The sequence below is a fragment of the Sarcophilus harrisii genome, chromosome 3 (assembly GCF_902635505.1).
Source record: "Sarcophilus harrisii chromosome 3, mSarHar1.11, whole genome shotgun sequence".
Classification (NCBI taxonomy): Eukaryota; Metazoa; Chordata; class Mammalia; order Dasyuromorphia; family Dasyuridae; genus Sarcophilus; species Sarcophilus harrisii.
In genome coordinates this window covers 517924473-517948208 of record NC_045428.1, presented here as the reverse complement: position 1 = coordinate 517948208, position 23736 = coordinate 517924473, and the positions used below count along the sequence as shown (strand labels likewise).

At 38.2% G+C, this 23736-nt stretch overlaps 1 protein-coding gene across 1 annotated transcript; it reads left to right on the top strand.

Annotated features, from left to right (window-relative positions):
- Nucleotides 1–4097: 4097 nt before the first annotated feature.
- LOC116422600 (E3 ubiquitin-protein ligase TRIM17-like) lies at nucleotides 4098–18032 on the top strand. Its single transcript, XM_031961446.1, has 5 exons — nucleotides 4098–4436; nucleotides 8396–8680; nucleotides 9366–9388; nucleotides 17463–17575; nucleotides 17899–18032. Exons 1-5 carry the CDS (start codon nucleotides 4098–4100, stop codon nucleotides 18030–18032), a joined length of 894 nt encoding a protein of 297 aa, XP_031817306.1.
- Nucleotides 18033–23736: the final 5704 nt, after the last annotated feature.

Below are 23736 nucleotides of genomic sequence, written 5' to 3'. Positions count from 1 at the left end.
CCATACCACTATCTTTTCATGGATCTGACAGTTTATGATTTTGACCTTGGAAGCTAAAAATGAGGTCCCTAGATGGGCATTTTATTTATGGAACCATTTCATTGTTTTACTTCCATTCATGTCCAGGGCATTCTCAGTATTTTCAGAAAGGAAAGGAGAAATCTTGGTAGTGCTGAGCTGGGGTGGGGAACCACATGTTGATTGAAGAAAGTGCTTGGGGGCAGGATTTTGGGATGCCAACTGGTTGGGGGAGGGCAGTGCAAACAAGACTTACCCTAAGAGGACCTAATTTCCTTCCTGGGTGACTTCTGAAAAGTTTGTTGATTAATTGTTGTGGTAGAGAACGAAATTGAAACCTACTAGACTGAAATAATTTAGAAGGAAGTTTATTTAATATATCCAGAAACAGAAAAGAACCCCAAAACCCAAAAATAGCCTTCTCACAATCCTCAGTTTGATTAAGTTACATGTTACATGGAATTTAAACAATGAAACAAGAAAATGACATTTGACTGTCCAGCATGGAGGCAGTTTCCAGAGAAGACACATAAGCTATTTGAGATGATGCTGAGGGAAGGCTCCCTTAAATTAATTAAATTTGGCTTGGTCTGTGTACAGGTCTGGTGTCTTAGTTAATCAGGGCTAGGTTTAAATAATACAATAAAAATTTCCTCTAAGTACATTCCTTGAGGAATCATGGAATCCCCAAAGGTCCCTTCAACCCTCACCCCACTCTAAATACACCCAATATCTGAGAATATCTTTGTCCACAAATAATCCTGGCACTATATGTAGAAAGTCCCCTAGGAACCAGTAGCTTGCACAGTTCATAACAATAATGTATCTGGAATGCTGATGGTGATTTTCAGGTTGGATCTGGCTCCTATGCTATGATATCTGGCTCACATTAGTCACAGGGATCCTCAAACTTTTTAAAATAGGGGGCCAGTTCACTGTCCCTCAGCCTGTTAGAGGGCCAGACTATAGTAAAAACAAAAACTTCGTTTTGTGGGCCTTTAAATAAAGAAATTGCATAGCCTTGGGTGAGGGGAATAATCATTCTCAGATGCCACATCTGGCTCGTGGGCCATAGTTTGAGGACCCCTGGACCTGTGGTCACAGTACAAGAGCCTCAGTAGAAGACCTTCTGGTTACTCTGGGTCCAGGGGCAAGTTTGCATTGAAGGAGATGTGCACTTACACTGGACCTAAAAAAGACCAAAATTTGACCAGGTTTGCTAGTCCATAGTTTGCTAACCCAGCCATGGGTATCTCTGACAGAGTTTACAGATTTCAGGAGGCCTCAAAGGTCTCCAAACATAATATTCTTTTGGATGGAGATGGGAATCCATCTGAAGCTGGCCAGAGGTGGAGATTGGTGAGGCAATGATAAAGGGTAATCTAAGCAAGGTGGCACAGTGGATAGATTGCCTGGGTTGGAGTCAAAAAGAATCATCCTGAGTTCAAAAGTGACTCCAGAAATTTACTTGCAATCCTATGAAAATCTAGTGACTAAATCTGTTAGTTTCCTCATCTGTAAAATGAACTAGAGGGAAAAAAAAGGCAAACCACTCTAATATCTTTGTCAAGAAAACTCCAAATAGGGTCACAAAGAGTTAGACAATAATAACTGAACAATAAAGAATCTCCTTCATGTTGTATAAGAGAGTACCTATTTTAATTCCAAAATTTTAGAGCCCTTTCTTGGGCAGACTGGAGCCACCATGGACTTTCATCACTCAGTTTTTTATTCACAAAGTACATTAGTGTTTCAAAAACTTGCACCACATCTGGTTCCTATAAATAGTTGGGTCTTTAAAATCATGATAAAATATAAATAAGATAACTCTTGATTTAAACAACAACAACAACAAAAAACCTGTAATTTAAAAAGACCAGAATTGGTAATTATTACCTAATTATTCTTAGGTGCTAAAGAGATAGGTGAATTAATTTCTTAGAAGTCAATTCTCTCTTCCTCCTCACCCAAAACAAAAATTTCAGCTTAAATGATAACCTTTGCCTGATATCATTGGCAGCTCCTCTCCCAAACACTTTCAAAGCTTGACTTATCCCTTGTACTTAAGCAAGTAACCTTGTACTTGGTTAGATACAAATTTGTTTTCAAGTACTCCTTACTATTAATGAGTTCTTAGAAGGGTGGGATCTTATTTTTGTCTAGTTCTGTATCTCTCCCCTCCCAGGCATAGTACAAATGCTAAAACTTAGTCATCACTTAAGAAATAGTTGATTGATTGATTGATTGATTGATGAGTGGAACACCTAGATTCATTCTGTGTCTGAAGGAAAAAGAATCAAAAAAGGGTTTTCTTGGAGGGGAAAAAGTACTTTGTATTTTACAATCACTTCATCCTAGTAATTCACACTGATTATTTAGGTGAAGAAGTGTATGAGAAAAATATATATAAGCTCTAGATCCCACTCTGGTGTTGTGTACTGCTTTGGCTTAAGACATTGGAAAGCTAGATTCCAGAAGCTCAGAGGTTTGGCAGGATATCGAAGGTAGGCATTCCTCTTAGGAAAATTCTTTGCTATTGAAGATCTACAATTCTGGTATGGCTGGAAACCTTGGAGGTTATCTAGTTCCATCATCTCATTTATGAAGGGAAACTAGAATCCAGAAGAGATTTTTTTTTTTTAATGACTTGGCCAACTTCAAAAAGTCAGAACTAGAATTTGAACATAGTTTCTGATTCCTAATTTGCTTTTTTTCTCTCTTTGTATCAGAATATTCTATTTATTGTTATTAATACTTATTATACTTATTATTTTTATATAAGTGGCATAATGTGTAGAGCAATGGGCCTGGAATCAGGAAGACCTGATTCCAATATCTAGCCTCAGATACATATTTAACTGTTTTATTCTGGGTGACTCACTTCACTTTTGTTTGTTTCAGTTTCCTTGCCAGCATAAATAGGGAAATAATATCCCCTAACTCTCAGGATCATTGGGCTGATCAAATGACATTTGTAAACTTCTGTCACACCCTGGCACATAGTAGGCACTTAAATGTTGATTAATTACTAGTTGGTGTAGGATAGAAAATTCTAATCTGAAACCAAAGTAATAGAGAACTCCAAACACAACTAATTTATTGGGAAATCCAGAAATCCTGAATTAATTGAATCCAAGATTTTTCTCACTATCAAAGACCCCTTTTCTTGGGTGCTAGCTATTTTTTTACATTTGGGAGAACAATGAAAATCGGAGACATTACAATTCATTGCTTGATCAGTTCTGGAAGTGGAGAGAAATCTATGTCGGTAGACTTTTCACAATTCACGAGATCTTCAATAGGTCATAAATTCCAAATGTTTGATTTATACTATCCTAGAGACTAAGGGAATTGTGGGTTTGAAACAAAAGTTACTAAGGAGTGAACAGTAGTGGTTCATGAGTGAGGGCTATTGCACAAGCAAATAAATCTTCTCATAGCATGTCATCAAGTCAAGGAAGGAAGTAATACAACAATTATGTGCTCATTACTTTGCTATCTAGTAACAAGAAACTAGGTGATAAGTATGATACAATCATTAATACATGGTGGATTAATCATTTATAATTCTTATCCCAATAACAACTTATTTGATTCTATTTGATTCACCAATACAGATGCTGATGTACATCAAATCATAACAAATTGAATAAATACTGATTGTTTTGAGTAAGAGTACCAAAATTATTTCATACATGTACATTTCCAGTCTTGGAAACAGGAATACCTGACTGGTTCTGGACAAGTCACTGAGATGCTTATTTTGAGATTCCCCATCAACCATGCAGATACTTATACTTTATAGGGGTTTTGTGTGGACCAAAAAGAATAATGTATGGCAAACATTTTCAAACTTCAATGTAGGTCAAAGCTAGATGTTACTACAAGGTGACCCAACATTGTGCCCATCCTTCCAATTGATGGTGTCTATAATTGTTGGAGACTTTACCCCAAATTTATGGGGTGTGTCATCAATTATTACTTTGCTTGCTATGATGTTTCATGAAATGTGCTTCTTTTCAACTTCCAAAATGTCATAGAAATATTCTTACTGTGCTTCATTTTTTCTCTTCAGGATCATGGCTGATGAAGTACAAGAAGGTCTCTGTATTAATTGCTCGAAAGAAGACATTAATCTAATCAGAGTTGAATGTGGACATAATATCTGTATGTCTTGCTTCAGGAACAAAACCTCTCCACCTTTATGTTGTACTATATGCTGGGAATTCTCTCAGCTAAGAACTCTAATTGATATGGCCATGTACCCTGAAGGAGAAGGCATGTGTGAGATACACAGGGAAGACCTCAAGTTATTCTGTGAAAGGAAGAAGACCCTACTCTGTGTGACCTGTTCTAAGTCAGGAAGTCATGAGAACCACATACACTGGTCCATTCCAGTGGCTGCTCTGTGCTACAGGGTGAGTCTTGCACAAATCAATGTCATTCCTCCACTTGACTTAAGGTACCATTGACAATGACTTCTCCATGTACAATTTAGCTGTTCCTACATAAGTCTGTCTCTTGAATCTGAGTATTCGGCTAAGTCAGAGTGGGACACAGTCTTTCTTTCCTTCTGTGACTTCCCTACAAATCAATGAAATAGTACTAGCTATGTACTATAGTGCTGTCACAGAACTCAGGCTAAGAAAAAAACATTTATTAACAATGTTTATTCCTGTTTCTTTTACAGAAGAAGCTCCTATGGAAAATAAAAGTCTTGAGCAGAAATCGTACAACAGTTCAGAAAATTCTATTAAAAGAGAAGGAGCGACCTCTGGTCTGGGCTGTGGCATGGAATGCAAGTATTCATCTCCCTCAATAACATATCCCCAATCTCAATTGATTTTCATTAAAAGCCTCCCATCATTATTAGACTTTTTAGGAAAACAAGGAAAATTGAGATTCATAGAGTATTACAAGAGTTCAGAAATATAAATCAAATCAATGTCTTTTGATCTCAAATCCAGTGCTGGGTCTAAAAATTGTCTCTTGCTGGAGGTTACAACTATGCCTGTCTTCTTGTTTGAGCTTTCTGATCTGTATTGTTCAGACTTTGACTCCCTCACTAATCAAAGCAGAAAAAGTTGAGGTCTTCAGGAAGAGACTATTAGGACTCATTTGACAAATAGGCTTTGAGCAGCAAAGACTTTGCTAATAATATAATAGTGTGAAAGATTACAAATTTGTCTTGAGAGAGTACTTGGAAACGAGTGACTCCAATTATCTTTCCACCATCATTTTCCCTAATAACAGTCCATCAGTAAACACATATTAATCTTTTCCTATATTTTAAGTACTGTAATAACTGGTAGAGAGAAATCAAAAACCAAAAAATATCTCCAGCCCTTGAGGAACTTAAACTAATGAAAAAGAAAACATGAAAACAGGCATATTTGATCAAGATATATACAAGATAAATTGAACATCATAATAGGAAGGAGGGACTAATATGAAAAAAAGATGGGGAAATACTCCTTGTTGAATGAAGGATTTTAAGTGGAGTTGGAAAAAAGTTGGGAACCCATCTGTCAGTGATGAGAGGACAGAATGAGTTCCTAGAACTGGAGAAATTCCAGTGATAAAGGAATCTGTGGATGAACGATCCTGTTTGAGAAACAGCAAGGAGGCCATTGTCACTGAATCTTAAGAGCACATGGAGGGCAATGAAGATGAGGAAGACTGGAGAACTTGGATATATTTCTTATGTCTTTCCAGGTAGGCAGACATGTTTTCAGCCTTATACAGAAGAGGCAGGTTATAGCTAGGTAAGTAAACAATGACAGTTTTATATTGCTTGTGAGGAGATTGCTACAAATAGTAACAGTTACACAACTTAGATGCATTTAATGAGGACATATGACTTCATTGGGTCAGAATTTCCCTGAATTTAATTGGTTTGAGACTAGTAAGACAGAGGAATGTGATGGCCTGCTTTTTCTATTATGAGCTATGCAGATTTATGAGGATCAGGAAAGATGAGTTACCTACAGTGAGGAAAGTTCATTCATGAAGGTAATGGACATTGCAACCATTACGAAGTTACATGACCAAAGATACAGAAACAAAAAATCAGGTTGACTGTAGGGATAGTCTGGAAATTGGAAAGGCTTCTAAAAAAGGTAGTTTGGCTCTAGTTCATGGAGAAGAATAAGTTTCTGCCAAAGAAGCATCAATTGTTATTAACAGGATATAACAACAATATAAACGTTTTTAAAATAACATTTTTTTCCATATGTAAAGATAATTTTAAAAATTCATTTTTAGAAAATTTTGAGTTTCAAATTTTTCTCCCCTACTTCATAAAGTAGTAAGGATTTTAATAGGGGTATTGTTTGTGCAATCATGTACAAGTATAGTTCCATCCTAGATGTGTTGTAGAAAATAGACTAAAAAGGAAAAAAAAAACACAAAAAAGTTAAAATATCCTAGCAATTTTTACCACTACTAAAAAAGGCAATATAAATATTTTTTGGTGCAGTTTATCTTTTCTGCCCCAATCCCCTTTTTGAAATCTTTTTGGGATACAGGCCTAATAGTGGTATTGTTGGATCAAAGGGTGTTTTACCATTTCGTTGCCCTTAAGTCACAATTCCAAAGTGGATTTTAGAATGCTTAGTTCAGTTACAACTCCACTGATAATGAAGAGTTTTCAAATTTTCTCATATCCCCTCCAAAATTTATCATTTTCCTTTTCTGTCATTTTAATCAATGTAATAGGTTAATTATTTTAATTTTCATTTCTCTAATTAAGAGTGATTGATAGCATTAATTTTGGTATGACTATAGATAACCTTTGATTTCTTCATCTGAATTGTCTGTTCATGTCTTTTGACCATTTATCATCTGGGAAATAGCTTGTATTTTTTTTTAAACTTCAGTTTCTCCATATATTTGAGAAATGAAGAATTTCAGAGATACTTGCTGAAAAAATGTTTTGCAGCTATCTGCTAGGAAAAGTTTCTGCAGAATATTTAAAAATAAATTACCCCCCCAATGGGGTATTATGAAATTATGAATTTTATTATGAAAGATTATGAAATTGTGAATTATAAAAGATTCACAATCAAATTCAAAATTTACATGTTTTTATGGATGCTGAGGGATTGGGAAGCTTAAAAGTAATTTTTAAAAATGGAAAAATGAAAAAATCCTGGACTTGGGAGTATTAGAGGGAACTTTAGGAATTAAGAAACCATGTTTGGAATAATGAAGGAGGAAAGTCTCTCCTATAAATTAGAAGGGGAGGGGATAGTAAGTATCTAAACATGGGGTCTAACTTTAAATTAAACTTGAAAAGATTGAATGAAAGACAATTTTGGGGGATAAGAAAGAAGAGAAAGACAAGTTGAAATTATATTGCTTGATGGTCTTAAGAACTATAAAAAAATTCAAATTGGAAAAGTCCTTAAATGTTATTCATGTATAAAAAAGCTCCAGTTTTTTGTCCTTGCTAACTTTGTGGAGGTCTTCTGAACTGGGCCTTGGTCTAAGCAGGATAATGGCCACAAGAATAGTCAGGAATAAAATCCAAAGTCTTTATTGCATCCTTCAGTCTCCTAGTCTGCACCAGCAGTCACAGTCAGTCAGTCAGCCAGTCTACAGTCTTACTCTTCTAGTCAGCCTTTCAGCATCCTGCACATCTTGGTCTCTAAACTTTGGTCCGACTCTGACCTCTTAATCTATTACAATTCAGTTCATCATACAGAATATAAGCCAATAATATCACTAGGTAACCATTGTCTTTCAATTCCACTGAGTTAATATCTTTGTTGTAAGATTACATCAGTCATACTGAGTCTTTTCAGTATACCTTCTCAGAGTTCATGCCCTCTACAAGTTTTAAAAAATAAAGCTAAAATCAGAGGCTATGTAATTTTCTCTCAGTTCATACAACTGCTAGGATGGGATTCCTAGTCACTTGTTTCCTACTTATCCCAATGTTCTTTGTATCACACCACATTGAACAGTCAGGGCAGGAGAGAATTGGGTGCTACCCTTGGTATATTGAGACCAGCACAACACAAATGAGCTAGTGGCCATTGAAAATAGGGAACAGGGTTGCTGATAATTCAACAGATTTTTATTTAAGAGAAAACATGCTGCTTATATATCTTAAAACTGTGTTATTATGAAAAGTATTGCTTTGTGACCAAACCTGGTTTCTGTTTTCTATGATCTAACTCTCTGAAACATGTTAGTTTCTGGAGACTCAATCTGTGTAGAGTTCCCAGTACCCCAGTAATTGTGCCAGGATATTGTGTTTTCTCATGATTTCTTGCTTAAAGCACCCTTCATTAATCTTAGGAGGAGGGGAACACCAAAGTCTCTAGCTTCCTGGGAATTCTCTATAATGTATCACTAATATCTCTCTCTTCAGGACTTTACAAACAGAGGAGAAATAATTCAGAAGGTACTCAAGCAAGTATGGGAATATCTGCCGTGGAAAAAAGCAAATGAGGAAAACTTCATTGTGGGGAAGGAGAACAAAAAGTTCAATGAGCTCAATCAAAGGCTGAAGGAAATGGAGACTATCCAGGAACATCAAATCATGCAGAAAAAGAAGGAATGGGAGACCATGATGTCCAACCAAAATAGATGTCTAACATCTGTGATTACTGAACTGGAGGAAAAGTTGCACAAGCCAGATATAGCAGTGCTACAGGTGAGACTACAATAAACTCATCAGTTATCTTTTGGGATCTGCCCTTGTTTCTTGCCATATATATCTTCTGTTTCCGGTGGGGAAAAGGAGTAGGTTCACTCTTGAGATGGGTCTACAGACAATTTGGTTTAAGAGTAGCCTGGAGCGCTGCAAGTATTGCTGTTAAGAGTCAAGTGATTCAAGAATCTGAAACCTAGGAATCCTGGCTCTTCTAATTTGGATTTATAACATGGGTAAGCAGCAGCAGCTACAATGAAAGGCAGTGGAACATTCATGGCTTCTCTGCTATTGGCGATAGTTTCAAAAGATACTCATTGATTTTTAGATGTCCTTTTATAATTACCAATACTTTTTCCTTCTTCCTCCTTCCTCCCCTTATGATATAGAATATCTGAATGGGCCTTATCACAAATGAAATATAACAGATATCTGGAGACCTTTTTCTTGACCATACTTCTCCTAATACAACACAGGAACTGCTCAATCACTTCCTAGCATGGGAAGAAAATTTGTGTGCAGAATCCAGGTTTCCAAGTTGAGGTTCAGTGAAATCAAGAAAATAAAAAAAAGAGTAGTGATTAAGTCCCTGCTTAGGACTGGGAAGTTATGCATATTTAGAGGCTGCTGAAAGGATTTTAGGAGAAATGATTCATAAACTATAATGACCTTTTTTTTTCCCCCCCAGGATATTGCAGAAACACTGGAAAGGTATGTTTCTTTCTATCTAATAGGTAGTTTAGTTTGGGGCTGGTGGTAAGGGATTGGGGGAGAATGAACCCATATGTTCACTCAAAAGAAGTACAGGAGATAGGGTATTTAATACAATGAAGCGCACAGATAGTGCAATATGAGCGATTTCTCTTTTCTTTAGGAGTTGTATTCAGCTGAATTTTCAACCTTTCATACCAAGAATGGATGTTTCTTATATCACTGAGGTGACCGAATTTTTAAAATTCTTTGAAAGTAAGTATTAGTCCTTTGGACAAGAATCTTTAAGCTTTCCTCACAAAAGTTCTAGGAGGCAAACAATCTACTTATAAACAGTGTGATTAGTTTTGAATATTTCTGCAATTCAAACTCTGATGCCTTTGTCTTCAATTTGGGAATTACTCCTACTATAGATAAATTCATTTGTCTGGAACATGTCAAAAGGTAGAAGAGAGAAGTTGACCCAGAGTAGATGATTGGAGAAAATGGGAAGGGAAGAACAAACTATAAGACTTTGATACTCAGATCCTGACAACCCCATGAGATGAGATTCCTCAGGAAGATCTGTATTGAGAAATAAACCTTTTAATATTTGGGGAACACACATCTGTACCTTAAAAACCTATTGCTCCAGTCAATAGACACATGGAGACATAATTTTCTTCCATTGTTTCCCTTTTCTGCATGATGAACTAAAGGAGTGAAAGAGGTAAACACTAATGACTTTGATGATCCAATTAACTTAAAAATTTTTAGAACACTGGATCATTTTTAGAGAACTAGATCATTGGCTAATTATACTGTGCCACTAATTAATAGGTTTCAGTTCTATGAGGACTTTTTTTTTAATGGGAAAACAACTTTTAATTCTTTGCTCAGGCCATGATATGTGGAAAAACCTGAGCATGCTCAGCCCAGGAAGTAATTGCTGCCTCTAAAGACAAGGGATCATTTATGTGTGAATAGTAATTCTTATAACTGGAGTTACCCTGGTCTTTAGTATAAGCAGGAGGGGTTCACACTGCTTAGTTGGCCATTTTGCCTTATTTAAAATCAGAAAGATTAAAATACTGTCTTCTCCTTTGAAAGCTTTCTTATCCCTTAAATGGATGCTCTAGAAACAGATATGGCAGTGTATTAGAGAAAAACGGAATTCCTGAAATGGAAAACTCCAATTTTCAATGAGAATTGCTATTTCCTTTCCCAAGCATAGCATAATTATTTACAGAAAATTCTTGCTCTGGAATTATCATGAGAAAGAACTGTATAGGATGCAACTAAAGCTTTCCTCTCAGGAAGAATATTGAAATCCTTTCTTTTCAACTGATATTATTCTCTTTTTATAGGACATAGACTGTCAGAGAGAGTCAATTTCTATGATTTGTCTGAGGAGAAAAAGAGGGCAATCAGAATTGTTCCTGGCTTCTCAGGTAGAACATACCCTATTTATATGTTTGGGAGTTTTCAATATGAGGACATCAAAGGAAGATTTTTAATATGCACTTAGTCCTGGGATGAAATTGTTGAAGAGGATGGATATGCAAAAATTATCCCTACTTTCAGGAATGGCATTCATAGTGATCTACCAGGCCTCTTTACCCCTACTAGAATGACAGCATAAGCGAATTCCTGTAAAAATAGGTTGAGGTGGTTCTGAATGGTGCTGAATCTATTGTATTTAATAAACTTAACATCTTATCAAATCTTCTTGTCATGATGCTTTCACATTGAGTCAGTCATAGGATTATAAATGTAGAGCAAATATTCTTTGTTTTTTCCTCAATAGTATTTTTCCAAATACAATTTACAACATTCATTTTTGTAGCATTGTGTACAATGTATCCCTTTTCTCTCTTTGGTCTCTCTTCCCTCCCCACCAAAGGTCATTGGATAGATATTACAGGATCTGTGAATTACTGAATTTCCACCAAGATCAGCTTCTGAAAACATTTCCATTAGCAGTGGAAAGTTCTTGTGAAATTGCACATGTCTTGATTACAATCATTATTTGAGAATTCAATTCGTGGAGAAACCAGCTTGATAAATGCAGTTACTAAATATTCCTTCCAATATTCAAAATCTGGCATCTGCTTTTATTTGACTGAAAAGTAATCAGCAGCAGTAATGTACTATTAGATGGCCCCATGGATAGTGGTTTTGAATCAACTTCAAATTTGTCCTAACAGCACACTGTGACATTCTACATAAAATCATTTAGTTTTTGTCTGCCATTGATCTTATCACCTGTAGAATAGGATACCAGGGTTGTTTTGAAGATCAAATGAGGTGAACTATATAAAAACATTTTGTAAAACTTAAAAATACTTCATAAATGTTAGCTATTATTAGTTACTAGTAATCACTTCAGACAAACATTTTCACTTACTCCACTGAAAATATGACAACTTTAGTAGCCTTGTGTTGCAAATGAGAACCTGAATATGAGGTCTGAATTCAATATCCACTTCTCAGTTGAGAAGATCCATGTAATCTAGGCTAAATTCTCAGCTCTGATGTTCTGTTTTAACGCTTCCATAAAGACTTTAATCTCTATCTTCTACACTGCTTTGTGCATAGTAGGCAAATAGATTTGAAGTAAACCAAACCTTTGACTTAAAAATGGGTTATCATGGTCCTGGCCACTTCAGAAGGTTGTTATGAGGAAACATTATTGAACATATAGATGGAGAGTAATAAGAGAAATGTGAAAAAATTTCTTCTGCCTTTGTTCAAATGACTAATTTAGTGGTAATTATTTAGAATGAATATTGAGTTCTTCCCACACATGGCCTTTGTCCTATTTTGTATCATCAATCTTGTTTTCTTTTTACTCCCAGAACCTGCTATTCATGTCTAGTTAAGTTACCCAACAAAAGTCCCAGTCAATGTCACAATAATCCTATATTTTCATGAATTTTTCCTAGATTTAAATTCATAAAAATTTAGTTTTCATAGCATTTGGAGATGTCAAATTTTTGTCATTGATTTTATCCTGATAACAGTTCACATGAAGGAAAGGGAAAAGATCAGACCCCTTCTCCATTACCCAACTTTTACAGTGCCCTATTAGAGAGCAAACAAGATCTACTTTTTCATTTTTTAAATTTTTTTGCTGAGGCAGTTGGGGTTAAGTGACTTGTTCAGGATCACACAGCTAGGAAATTTACAAGTGTCTGAGACCAGGTTTGAACTCAGGTCTTCCTGATTTCCGGCCTGGTACTCTATCCACTGTGATACCCAGATGTCCCTACTTCTTTATTCAAAGACAGATGCCTCAAATTGTTCTTCCTGCTTCCAATCTGTTTTCCATCCTACACTGGGGGCTTTTCTTTTGCCTTCAAAGGATATTTTGCTATCTGACAAAGTGGAAGAAACTACCGAATTTGTAGGGAAAAAAAAAACACTATGTACTTGTTGTTACAGAAGCAAGATTGAGTTTTCATTTTTCAAGCTTTTCCACTTCTACAGGCAGTTTTTTTACGTTTCGCATCCCCCTGTAACTGAGTTTCATGTTTACATTGAGTCAGTACCAATATTGTTCAGCTTCCTTTAAATTTCTTTTCCTTTTCTTCTTAAGATTCTGCTCAAAGTCCTACAGACTACAGAAAAGCTTCCCTTTTCAATTATTCAACACCTTATTTGCCTTTTTTTTTTTTTTGCTACTTTTCATTCCCTCATCTTTATTTCTAAATCACATTCTAATTCTTCAGCTCATTTCTTCTATTCTGTTCAATCTTGTTTCACTTTGTCAAGTAAACTACTAATTTTTTTTTTTTAATTTAAAATCTTCAAAATACATGATCTTGCTCAATTCCTTTTAATGAACATTGATTTTAAGGTACCCAGACTTTTCTAAAATCAATCTTCCCATCATTTCTTATAGGACAATAATATTCCATCACATTCATATGCCACAACTTGTTCAGTTATTCCACAATTGAAATCAAACTGGAAAAAAAAAAGAAAATAAAATGCAAGGAAACAACACCAAAAAGAGTGAAAATGTTAATGCTGAGATCCACCCTCAGTTTCCACAGTCCTTTTCTCTGGGTGTAAGATGGCTCACTCCATCACAAGATTATTGGAACTGGAGTCAATCATTTCATTGTTGAAAAGAGCCATGTCCATCAGAATTGATCATCTATAATCTTGTTGTTGTTGTGTATGATGATCTCTTGGTTCTACATTTCACTTAGCATTAGTTCACGTAAGTCTCTACAGGCATCTCTGAAATCATCCTGCTGATTGTTTCTTATAGGACAATAATATTCCATAACATTCATATAACTATAACTTATTCGGTCATTCTCCAACTGCTGGGCATCCACTCAATTTCCAATACCTTGCCACCACAAAAAGGGCTGCTACAAACATTTTTGCACATGCATGTCCTTGTCTTTCTTTTATGATTTCTTTGGGATTCAGATCCAGTAGTGATACTGCTGGATCAAAGGGTATGCACATTTTATAGCATTTTGGGTATAGTTCCGAATGGCTAGGTCAGTTCACAATCCACCAATAATGCATTAGGGTCTGTTTTCCCACATCCTTCCAATATTATCTCTTCTTGTCATCTTAGCTAATGTGATAGGTGGGAGATGGTACTTCACAATTTTTTAAATTTGCATTTCTCTGATCAAGAGTGATTTTTCATATGACTAAAAATGATTTCAATTTCATCTGAAAATTCTCTGTTCATATCCTTTGACCATTTACCAATTGGTGAATGACTTAGATTTTTATAAATTTGACTCAGTTCTCTATTTTAGAAATGAGGTCTTTATCAGAAACACTGACTATAAAAATTGTTTCCCAGCTTTCTGCCTCCCTTCTAATCTTATCTGTAATGGTTTTGTTTGTACAAAGCCTTTTACATTTTAATGTAATCAAAATTATCCATTTTGCATTTCATAATATGCTCTATTTCTTGTCTGGTCAGAAAATCCTCCCTTCTCAAAGAGATAAACTATCCCTTGCTCTCCTAATTTGCTAATCACCCTTTATGTCTAAATAGCAAATGCATTTTGACCTTATTTTGGTATATAGTGTGAGATGTTAGTCTATGCCTAGTTTCTGGCACACTTTTTCCCCCCACTTTTCACAGCAATTTTTGTGAAATAGTGAGTTTTTATTCCAGAGGCTGGAGTCTTTAAGTTATTAAACAATAGATTACTTTAGTCATTGACTATTGTGTCTTGTATACCCAACCCATTCCACTGATACCATCACTGTTTTTTTAGCCAATGTCAAAAGGTTACGATGACTGTGGCTTTTGAATACAATTTTATGTATGGTATGGCTTGGCCAACTTCTTTTGCCTTTTTTCATGAATTCCTTTAATATTCTTCATTTTTTGTTCTTCCAGATGAATTTTTAAAATTATTTTTTCTAGTTTTATAAAATAATTGTTTTTGGACGTTTGATTATAGGACACTAAATAAGGAAATTTATTTAGGTAGAATTGTCATTTTATTATATCAGCTCAGTCTACCCACAGGCAATTGAGATTTTTCCAGTTGTTAACATCTGACTTTATTTGTATACAATGTGTTTATAAAGTGTTTGGCAGGTGGACTACAAAATATTTTCTATTGTGTGCAATTATTTTAAATGGTATGCGAATATGTAGTGCAATGTGATATTCTTCCTACACTTCTGATGTTTATAATTACTAAATCCTTAAGACTAGCTTTTTTGATTTGAACTAATTATTGGTAGGCCAATGTGATTAGGTTTCGTAAGATCCTACTGAACTATACTGTCTTATTTCCAGCAGATTTAAGCAGCATTACCTGAGAAACTCCACAAGTATCTTTGAATCAAAGTAAATATATTAAAAGAAACCCTTCTGTAAATCTGCTGAAGAAACAAAGCTCTTTATAGTTTGTGCATGTGTGTGTGTGTGTGTGTGTGTGTGTGTGTCAAAGAAAAATTTAGAAGTCAAAAATCTTTTTTTTTGGTATTTTTTAAATTAAAGTTTTTTATTTTCAAAATATATACATGGATAATTTTCAACATTTACCCTTACAAAATTTTATGTTCTAAATTTTTCCCTCCCTTTCTCCATCCCCTCCCTTATATGGCAAGTAATCCAATATATGTTAAACACGTGTTCTTCTATACATATTTCTACAAGATCAAAAAAAAAAAATGAGAAAGCAAACAAAATGCAAGCAAATAATAAAAAGAGTAAAAATACTATGTTGTGGTCCACATTCAGTTCCCACTGTCCTCTCTCTGGGTGCGATGGCTCTTTTCATCATAAGACCACTGGAACTGACCTGAATCATCTCACTGTTGACAAGAGCCATGTCCATCAGAACTCATCATCAAATAATTTTGTTGTTGTGCTGTCTATAATATTCTCTTGGTTCTACTCAATTTACATATAACATCAATTCATGGAAGTCTCTCCAGGCCTCTCTGAAGTCATCTTGCTGATGGTTTCTTATAGAACAATAATATTTCATAACATTCATATACCAGAACTTATTCAGCCATTCTCCAACTGATGGGCATCCACTTGGGTTCCAGTTTCTTGCCACAACAAAAGGGCTACCACAAATATTTTTGCAAATGTGGGTCCTTTTCCCTCCTTTATGATCTTGTTAGAATACAAGCCCACTAGAAACACTGCTGGATCAAAGGGTACGCACAGTTTGAAAGGCCTTTGGGCATAAGAATTCAAAAATCTTATAAAAATCAGTGTTTACAATTATCTTTACATGTAATTGGAAAAAATAAAATACTATTTAGAGAATTAAAAACTGCAATTGTCAACTATTTTTGTGTCAAGAATTCCTTTAGGTGTCTGGTGAAGTATCTTCTCGGAAGGCTTTTACATACGTAAACTAAAATATATAGTATTACAAAGAATCCAATTATATCTCAATACAGGTATCAAAAATATTTTTAAAACAATGTAAGTACCCTAGGTTAAGAATCTTTGAAAAATAATATCCTAAGTTCCTCCCAACTGCCCCCAAAGTTTAAACTATTTCTAATATTTTGAGAATACAGAAATATCAAATGAGGGAGGTATAAAATTAGCTGGGAGAGAAAGATATAAATTTAAGAGATGGAGTAATAATCCAGTACTGAAAACATCAGCAAAATTCAGATTCTAAGTGTGGATACGGATAATTGTCTAAGAAAAAAGTTGCAACTGATTGTAGCTTGAGCAGTTTTCCTTCAATGAGACAGTGAAGTTCTCCTTGGGAAAGAACTGCTCTCATGGTCCTTTGATGGAAACATCAAAATTTCAAGTAGCCTAACAATCAGCATTAGAGGTCTAGAAATATGACTGCAAAAAAGATGAATAGCTGCCAGGAAAGGGTAATGTAGAAAAGTTTTATTTCAATTAATCTTCAATTACTGCTTCCCCACTTTATCAGCTAGTAGAAAATAGGGATAAAACCTTTTCAATGTGCCAATCATATGCAGAGATTAAAAAACAAGCAAACAGATGCAATTCTCCAAACCAGAAAACCCTGTACAGGGGTGGTCCAGCACCTGGAGCTCCTCCCCCATGGAAAGAATAACCAGGGTTTGGAGCTGGGTCAGGGCATTGAGCTTTGCGCTGTTGCCTCTCCTGCTCATCCCAGGTAGCTGGGGAAAGAGAATCTTGATAAGAAGCAACTGTTCTAGGGAAGTCTTTTTCAACTAAGGCATCCCCCAGCCCCCATGCTCAACCTTCACAAAAACCTTCCTCCTTGCTCCCTCTGAAAGTGAAGAGAACCTTATTCTACTTTGGCCTGAATGCATAATTCTTTCCCACAGCCCCTCAATTCCTTCTTTTACCCAGGATATCTTGAGAGTGTGTCTCTCTCCAAATGGCAGGAATCTGAGCCCAGGGCGAAGCTTCAAGATTGTCCCAGCATTCAATGTATGCACTCTCTGTGATCCAGAGCCGGTAGACTCCTGAAGTTAGACTGTGTTCAGAACCCAGGTAATTGATCGCCCAGGAACCCAGTTACAGGATCACTTTCAGTGTAAGAAGACAACAGACAGGATCTCTACTCCTACATCAAAGCCTTCTGAACTCCAGTTGTACATGCAGCCCTGCTCCTTGTAGGAAATCATCAACCTCAGCTTGCAATCACTTAGACTTGGGTGATAAGAAGGGAATGTGGGGTGAAGATGAGCATGTGAGCTGGCCACAGATCAACTTGGCTTGCTCCCCGGAAGGTGATTAACTGGAGGACCCTAGTTTAAGGCAGAGTGGAGCAACTTCGATCCTCCAATAACCTTTCTCTCTTTCCTTCCAAAGCATAGCCTTTTCCTCCTCCCCAAAGTACCCTGGCTCATTTCCTAGAAAATCTCCTGGGATTCACAACCTTTGGAAGGTGAGCTCCCTTAGGACAAAGAAAATATTTTCACTTTTTTTTTTGGGGCAAAGATGTTTCTTTAATTTCACCAAGTGTCTGGTGCCCAGTAAAGTGCTTTAATACATTTTGTTTATTGTTGATTAATTCCTTTACTCCCTATCTCCCTCGGATAAACTGTCCTAGGGGAAAAACCTAATAAAGAGTGTCCAAGGCCGCGTCACCAAGTCCTTGGGGCCTCTGATCCTAAGGATGGGGACTGGGTTGGGATATCTGTGGACCTGCGGTCCCGAAAGCGCCTCAGCCTCTGGGGTTCATGAAAGTGCCCGAAGCGCCATCCCAGCTTACCTTAGAAGGTTTGCATATTACCAATCATTTGCTGCCATTCTCTCTAGGGCGTAAGATACGGAACTAGTAGCAGGACGATTTTTGAGACCCACGGGAAGGACGATAAATGCTCAATAAAATCCAGCTTGTGGAAGCTTGTCTCCTAGGCTGAGGGCTGCAACTGAGGAATACGAGTGCGAGCGTGCAAGTATTTGTGTAAATATAGTCGAGATCAATTAAACTGAATAAACACGTCCTAAGCGTCTACTGTGTGCCCTGCACTGCTTTTACGCATCCGGGATTCCAACAAAACGAAAGGAAACAAAAGACTATCCTGTCTCAAGGACCAAAAGGAAGCTAACACACAAAAGGAGGGGAAAGGAGGTGGAGGCTACCAGGAGAGCACCTGGAACCTACGTAAAGTAGATAATTACTGTTAAGTTTTGAGCTATTCCAGTTTATTGCTCTTCTGTGGTGCTCTTCAATCGCAGGGGAGAGGTTAACTGAAGGAATTGAGAAAATACTGAGCATCAAAATCTGAGTCAGATTTCAGGTATCCCGTTTATTCCAGGGAGGTTTGATGTTTGTGGAGTCTAAACCAAGCAAAGCAGGCGGCTAATGGAAAACACAAAGTTTCTAAAGTCACCGAAGAACCTATCTTCGGTTCTTCTTTCTTCGAGAACTAGCGAAGGAAAGCCTTCCTTTGGAAACGTTGAACACCTACTCCCTCTCTCGGAAGGCGTAGTCCTGGGAACCCGCAAGCCAGGGCCAAGGTTAGGAGTCTTGTCCACTGGGGCTGCCATCTCGCACCTTACCTGCCTGAAGACCTAATAATGCTCTTATGTAATCTAAGAAACCTGCCCGATCGCCAGGGTCCTCACTCGGAGAGTGCTGGGCCATAGGTTTTTGCTTCTCTTCCTCGTCTTGAAATTCTGTGGGAATTTTGTTTCCTTTCCCAAAAGCGGAGAGGTGCTTACCAGGATTGGCGGTGGGATGGCCACCCAGGTCAGAACGCGGGGTGGAGATGAGCTCGTGAGCCCGCCGCAGATCAGTCTTTTCTCCCATGAAGGCGATTAACAGGGGGAACCTTGATTGGGGCAGAGTGGAGACAGGTTGATCATCCAATCAACTTTCTTTCGTTCCTCCCATCTTTGTGAAAGCATAGTCTTCCTCCCCTCCCCAAAGGATCCTGCCACATAATCTCCCGGGAACCACGCTGAGAGTAGAGCATTTGAAGCGGAAGATGGACTTTCAGATCGGCGCTTTTTTACTATCCCTGTGGAGTTTATCCGCTGGCGACTGACGCTGCGAGTGGAGCCAGCTGAAAGGGGGTTGGATCTTTCAGGACTTGGAAGGGAGACCATTTGGGAAGCCCGGTTGCGTTCAGATCGACACGGAGGCGTTCCGAACGCTCCAGTTTTGACAAAGCGTCATGTGACTTACGCTGCCCAAACCGGGCCCCTCCCGGTACTCCCCATCCCCAACGTGTGCCAACCTGGACTTTAGAGCAGAGTTCTGTCTCTCTTCAACGCTGCCGATTTGGTTTGTGTGACGCTCACCGGGGTGTGCTCAGGGGATCCAGTCAGCCCCGAGCTGGTTACCGAGTTCCTCGTGGCTTATAAATCGGGGGACAGGGATCCTTTTTGTCTTATAATAGAACTAGCGATGTGAGCTCGGCTGTGTTCCATGTAGGTAATTTGTCAGGCACTTGATGGGAGCTTGGCTAGAGAGAAGGGACGGGACGGGGCGGGGTTGGGGGTGGGGAGGAGGAGGACCAAGTCCGTGATGGTTAAGAAGCAGTAGGAGAGTGAAGGCAGGCTAAAAGGGAATCTGTACTGGTCCGTGCTGCCTGAAAGAGAGCAAGCACTGTTAGCTAAACATACCCTCATTTGTGAGCAGCTTGTTGGGGCTAACACCCAACAACAGAAAAATCTGGCAACACTATGAGATTTCTGAATACTCTGTCATACTGTATCAAATATGCCACCAAAAGTTAATTCTCTCTGTAAAGCACATCCATCTCATTAGTATGCAAATTTGTTTTCATCTTTAATAAATGCTCAAATTATATGTATATGAAAGAATTGATTGTAAATAAATTTTTATGACTTTTAAAAAAATCAGTGAATGTTTGATTTGTATACCTATTTTTTTATAGTCATATAGCTAAGATTAAGTAAACATTTCCCAGAGGAAAGGAGGTTGAGAGTGGAAAGAGTTTAAGAAGCTCTGGACTAGATGACTTCTAAATTCTCTACCAACTTAACAATTCTCTTCTGATGATTCTGTGAATAAGTGAATATATTTGGTTCAGAAGAGTGAAACCAATAATACTCTCATGCTATAAGGAACACATGAAGGGAAGAAAAGAAATGAAATAAACTCACTGACATTCAGTGAGCAATCTGCCTGATGGTGCTGCCTGCCTGTCTACATTAGATTAACTAGGCTTCTAACCAGGCACTCATGAGCTTCCCTGGGCTGAAGTTTTACTCTGGCATAATAAGCAAGGCCTATAGGAAAAAAAGGGTTCTGTTTGTGGAGAGTTGAGGAATTCGGCAGTGTAATAAGGCAGTGCCTTATCCCAGGTACCATGTCTCCCTCCTTAGTGCTCTCCAAGCCTAGCATGCCTCTCTCCCTCTTCTCAGGCCAATCCCATTATGCCAGGTTCCTAGAGGACCTCCTGTTCCCCCGGATACTCAGGGGAGTATAAATATGTGCTATCTAAGAATAAAGGTCTCTCTCGCTTCACCCCTACCTCTTTGTGGTCTGTCTCCGTGTTATCCGGGTTGGTGCTCAAAGACAGATAAGTATGGCCTAGTCATGCCACCATTGATGGACAGGCATTAAGAGTAGCTCTAAGGGAGCTACAAGGTTAGGGTAGCATTAAGAGATACTACAAGTGGTGCCTAAACAGGGACAGTTATGGCTAAGACCTCACCTTGTAGCAGGCCTACAGGTGGGAAGAGAGACAGAACTCTGCTCTAAAGTGAGTAGAAAGTTAGGAAATAGGACAAATTATTGTGAGGGTCCCAGACCAGGAGGTACAAGGGAAAGAAGCTGATAGAAGCAAGCAGGATTGGAAATGGATTTTAAAACGTGGGTGGCTTCCTATGATAAGAAAAGTCTGGGAGACATTCTGGAATGGCAACACCTCATTTATCAAGTGATTGGGGGCACTTTAAGAGGTACAAAGCACAATCCATTAAAAGTAGATCATGAAGTGCAAACAGAGTCAAAAAACAAATGAGGGTCATAAAACAAATGAGGTTTACAAACCAGCACTCATTTGGACCAGCTCTGCCCACAAAATGGAGCTGGTGGAAATTAGCTGGGGGAACAAACAGGAAGTAAACAGGAACACAAAGAGGTAGATGTGATGTCAAAGAAGGAAGAGGTAGTGAGGAAGAAGAAGGAAATGGAAATGATGGAACAGGAGGAGGCAGGGATAAAATGAGTAATGAGAAAGTAAACAGAGATACATGACCTTGAAGAAAAGGACTGTGATAAGACACAGGAGGAGAAAGCGAACAGAGGGAAGTTTGTCTCTGTTTCTGAAGCATGATCTTCTCCTCATCCCCCATCCTCCCTGAGGAGATATATCTCTTGTCTGCTCCCTCTGTGTCCCCTTGTGAAGGCTTTAGAACTTCCCAGGCAAGGTTAAGACACATAATACAGAAAGCTGGAAAGTATAAAAGAAATGAGGATCCAATGCAATATGATGTAGCTGTATATGCAGCTGTGTCCCAATGTGCCCAAAGAGCATTTAGCAAAATTCAAGCTTTTGGAAAGCAGAGGTCCTCAATGACTAGGATTAAACAGGGTCCAGATGAACCTTTTCCTGATTTTGTGACCTAGGCACCTACAGGTAGTTGTTGAGAGGTCAGTGGACAGAGGTTCTCCCCCTAGCCTCCTTATACTGAAATTGGCATGGGAGAATGCTAATACTAACTGCCAGAAGCCCATGCTCATTGTAGATGGGGAGGCTGGCCTGGAAGAGATGATAAAGAGATGTGAGAATGTAGGCTCCAGTGCCTTTCAAATGGATGTCCTCCCAGCTGCTATGTCTAAAGGGGTTGCAGTAGAAGACCTGCCCTGGCAGTTTGCAGACAAACAGGGGTATTCCGACCCCTGGTGGTTGCAGGTCTCAGGTACAATCTATGGGTCAGGGACATATTGAAGGCTTGTGAGGCCTCAGTTTATATATCAACTCCACAGGATTTTTAATTGGGGTCATTGAAGTTTGGGCACCACCTTTCATATCATACTCACACCATTAACATAGAAATCTGACACCCCTGTTTGGGTGCCTCAATGGACTTTCTCAGTGGACAAAGCCCAAACCTTATGTGAAATTATGCAACAATAGTGGAAGTCCGGACATATAGAATCAACGTCCAGCCCATGGAATAGCCCTGTAATTATTATACAGAAAAAATCTGGGAAATTTGGAATGCTAGTGGACCTTAGGGCTATTAATGCTGCTATTGAACCTATGGGAGCTCTACAGCCTGGCTAATCTGCTAATCTAGTATCCACCAGTTGGCGAGTTACAGTAAAATTCATATGAGATCATTTCTTCTCCATCCCTCTGGTCCCAGAGGATAAGAAAAGATTTGCTTTTACCATTCCCTCTACAAACAATACAGGGCCTGATCTGCACTACCAATGGAAAGTTCTCTCCCAAGGAATGTGTTATAGCCCCACCTTGTGTCAGGTGTACATAGCGTAAGTGCTAGAACCAATTAGGAAGGTGTGGCTTCATGCCATGATACTGCATTACATGGATCATATACTGTTATCAATGAGCAGGGGGAAAGATCTCTCTGCCCTGCTGAAGGAGACTATGCATATAGTGTTCTCGCTCAACATGGACTGGTGGTAGCCCCAGAAAACATCTGACATAACTGTCCCATTATTTACCTGGGACTCCGCATGGCTACTTCTGCAATTACTAATCAAACACCTAACTTACAATTAGACAAGATGAATATTCTAAAACTATTTCATAAACTGGTTGGACAAATTCAATGGTTAAGGGCTCATGCCTCTATTTTTATTTCTTTGATGCAGCCTTTATGTGACATCTTGAAAGGATGTAAGAAATACCCAGAGCCCATTAACATCACATCAGATAGCTTATATACTGTCCAAGTGCTCAGAGGCTTTGAGGTTGCTGTCTTACAGCCTCAGAATTCTTCTTAATGAATTGCAGCTAATTTTACAGCCTAGGAAACATCCCATTTATGTCCTGTATGTATAGTCTCACAGTACTGTGCAGGAGGCATATTTGAGGGCAATGAGGTGACAGACCATGCTTTACAATGCTCCCTTCTCACAGTCACCACACCCCCTGGATGTGCCCATGAATTTCTCCACTTACCCGGTAATTCTCTACGTCACCTTTATGGCCTCACCTGGAAACAAACCCGACAGATAGGGAAGCAGTGTGTTTAGTGTGTACCATTTCTCCCTCCTCCACCTTGTAAAGGAGTTAATCCACAGGGTTTATTCCCCAGTGATTTGTGGCAAATGGATGTGACACATGTGGGCCGTGTGGTCATCCACGTCTGGAATGACACCTTTTCTAGCTTCCTTTGGGCCACAGTGGCCTCCTGTGAGAACACTCTTTCAGTCATTAAACATTCATATAGTTGTTTCTCTTCTCATGGAATTCCTAATACCATAAAGACCAAC

Bases quoted from the DNA above. Each gene is read 5' to 3' on its own strand.
- LOC116422600 (XM_031961446.1), top strand. From the start codon at position 4,098: ATGGCTGATGAAGTACAAGAAGGTCTCTGTATTAATTGCTCGAAAGAA. The intron at 8,681-9,365 runs GTGAGACTACAA...TTTCCCCCCCAG, and splicing joins CAGATATAGCAGTGCTACAG to GATATTGCAGAAACACTGGA. The intron at 9,389-17,462 runs GTATGTTTCTTT...TGCTCCTTGTAG, and splicing joins ATTGCAGAAACACTGGAAAG to GAAATCATCAACCTCAGCTT.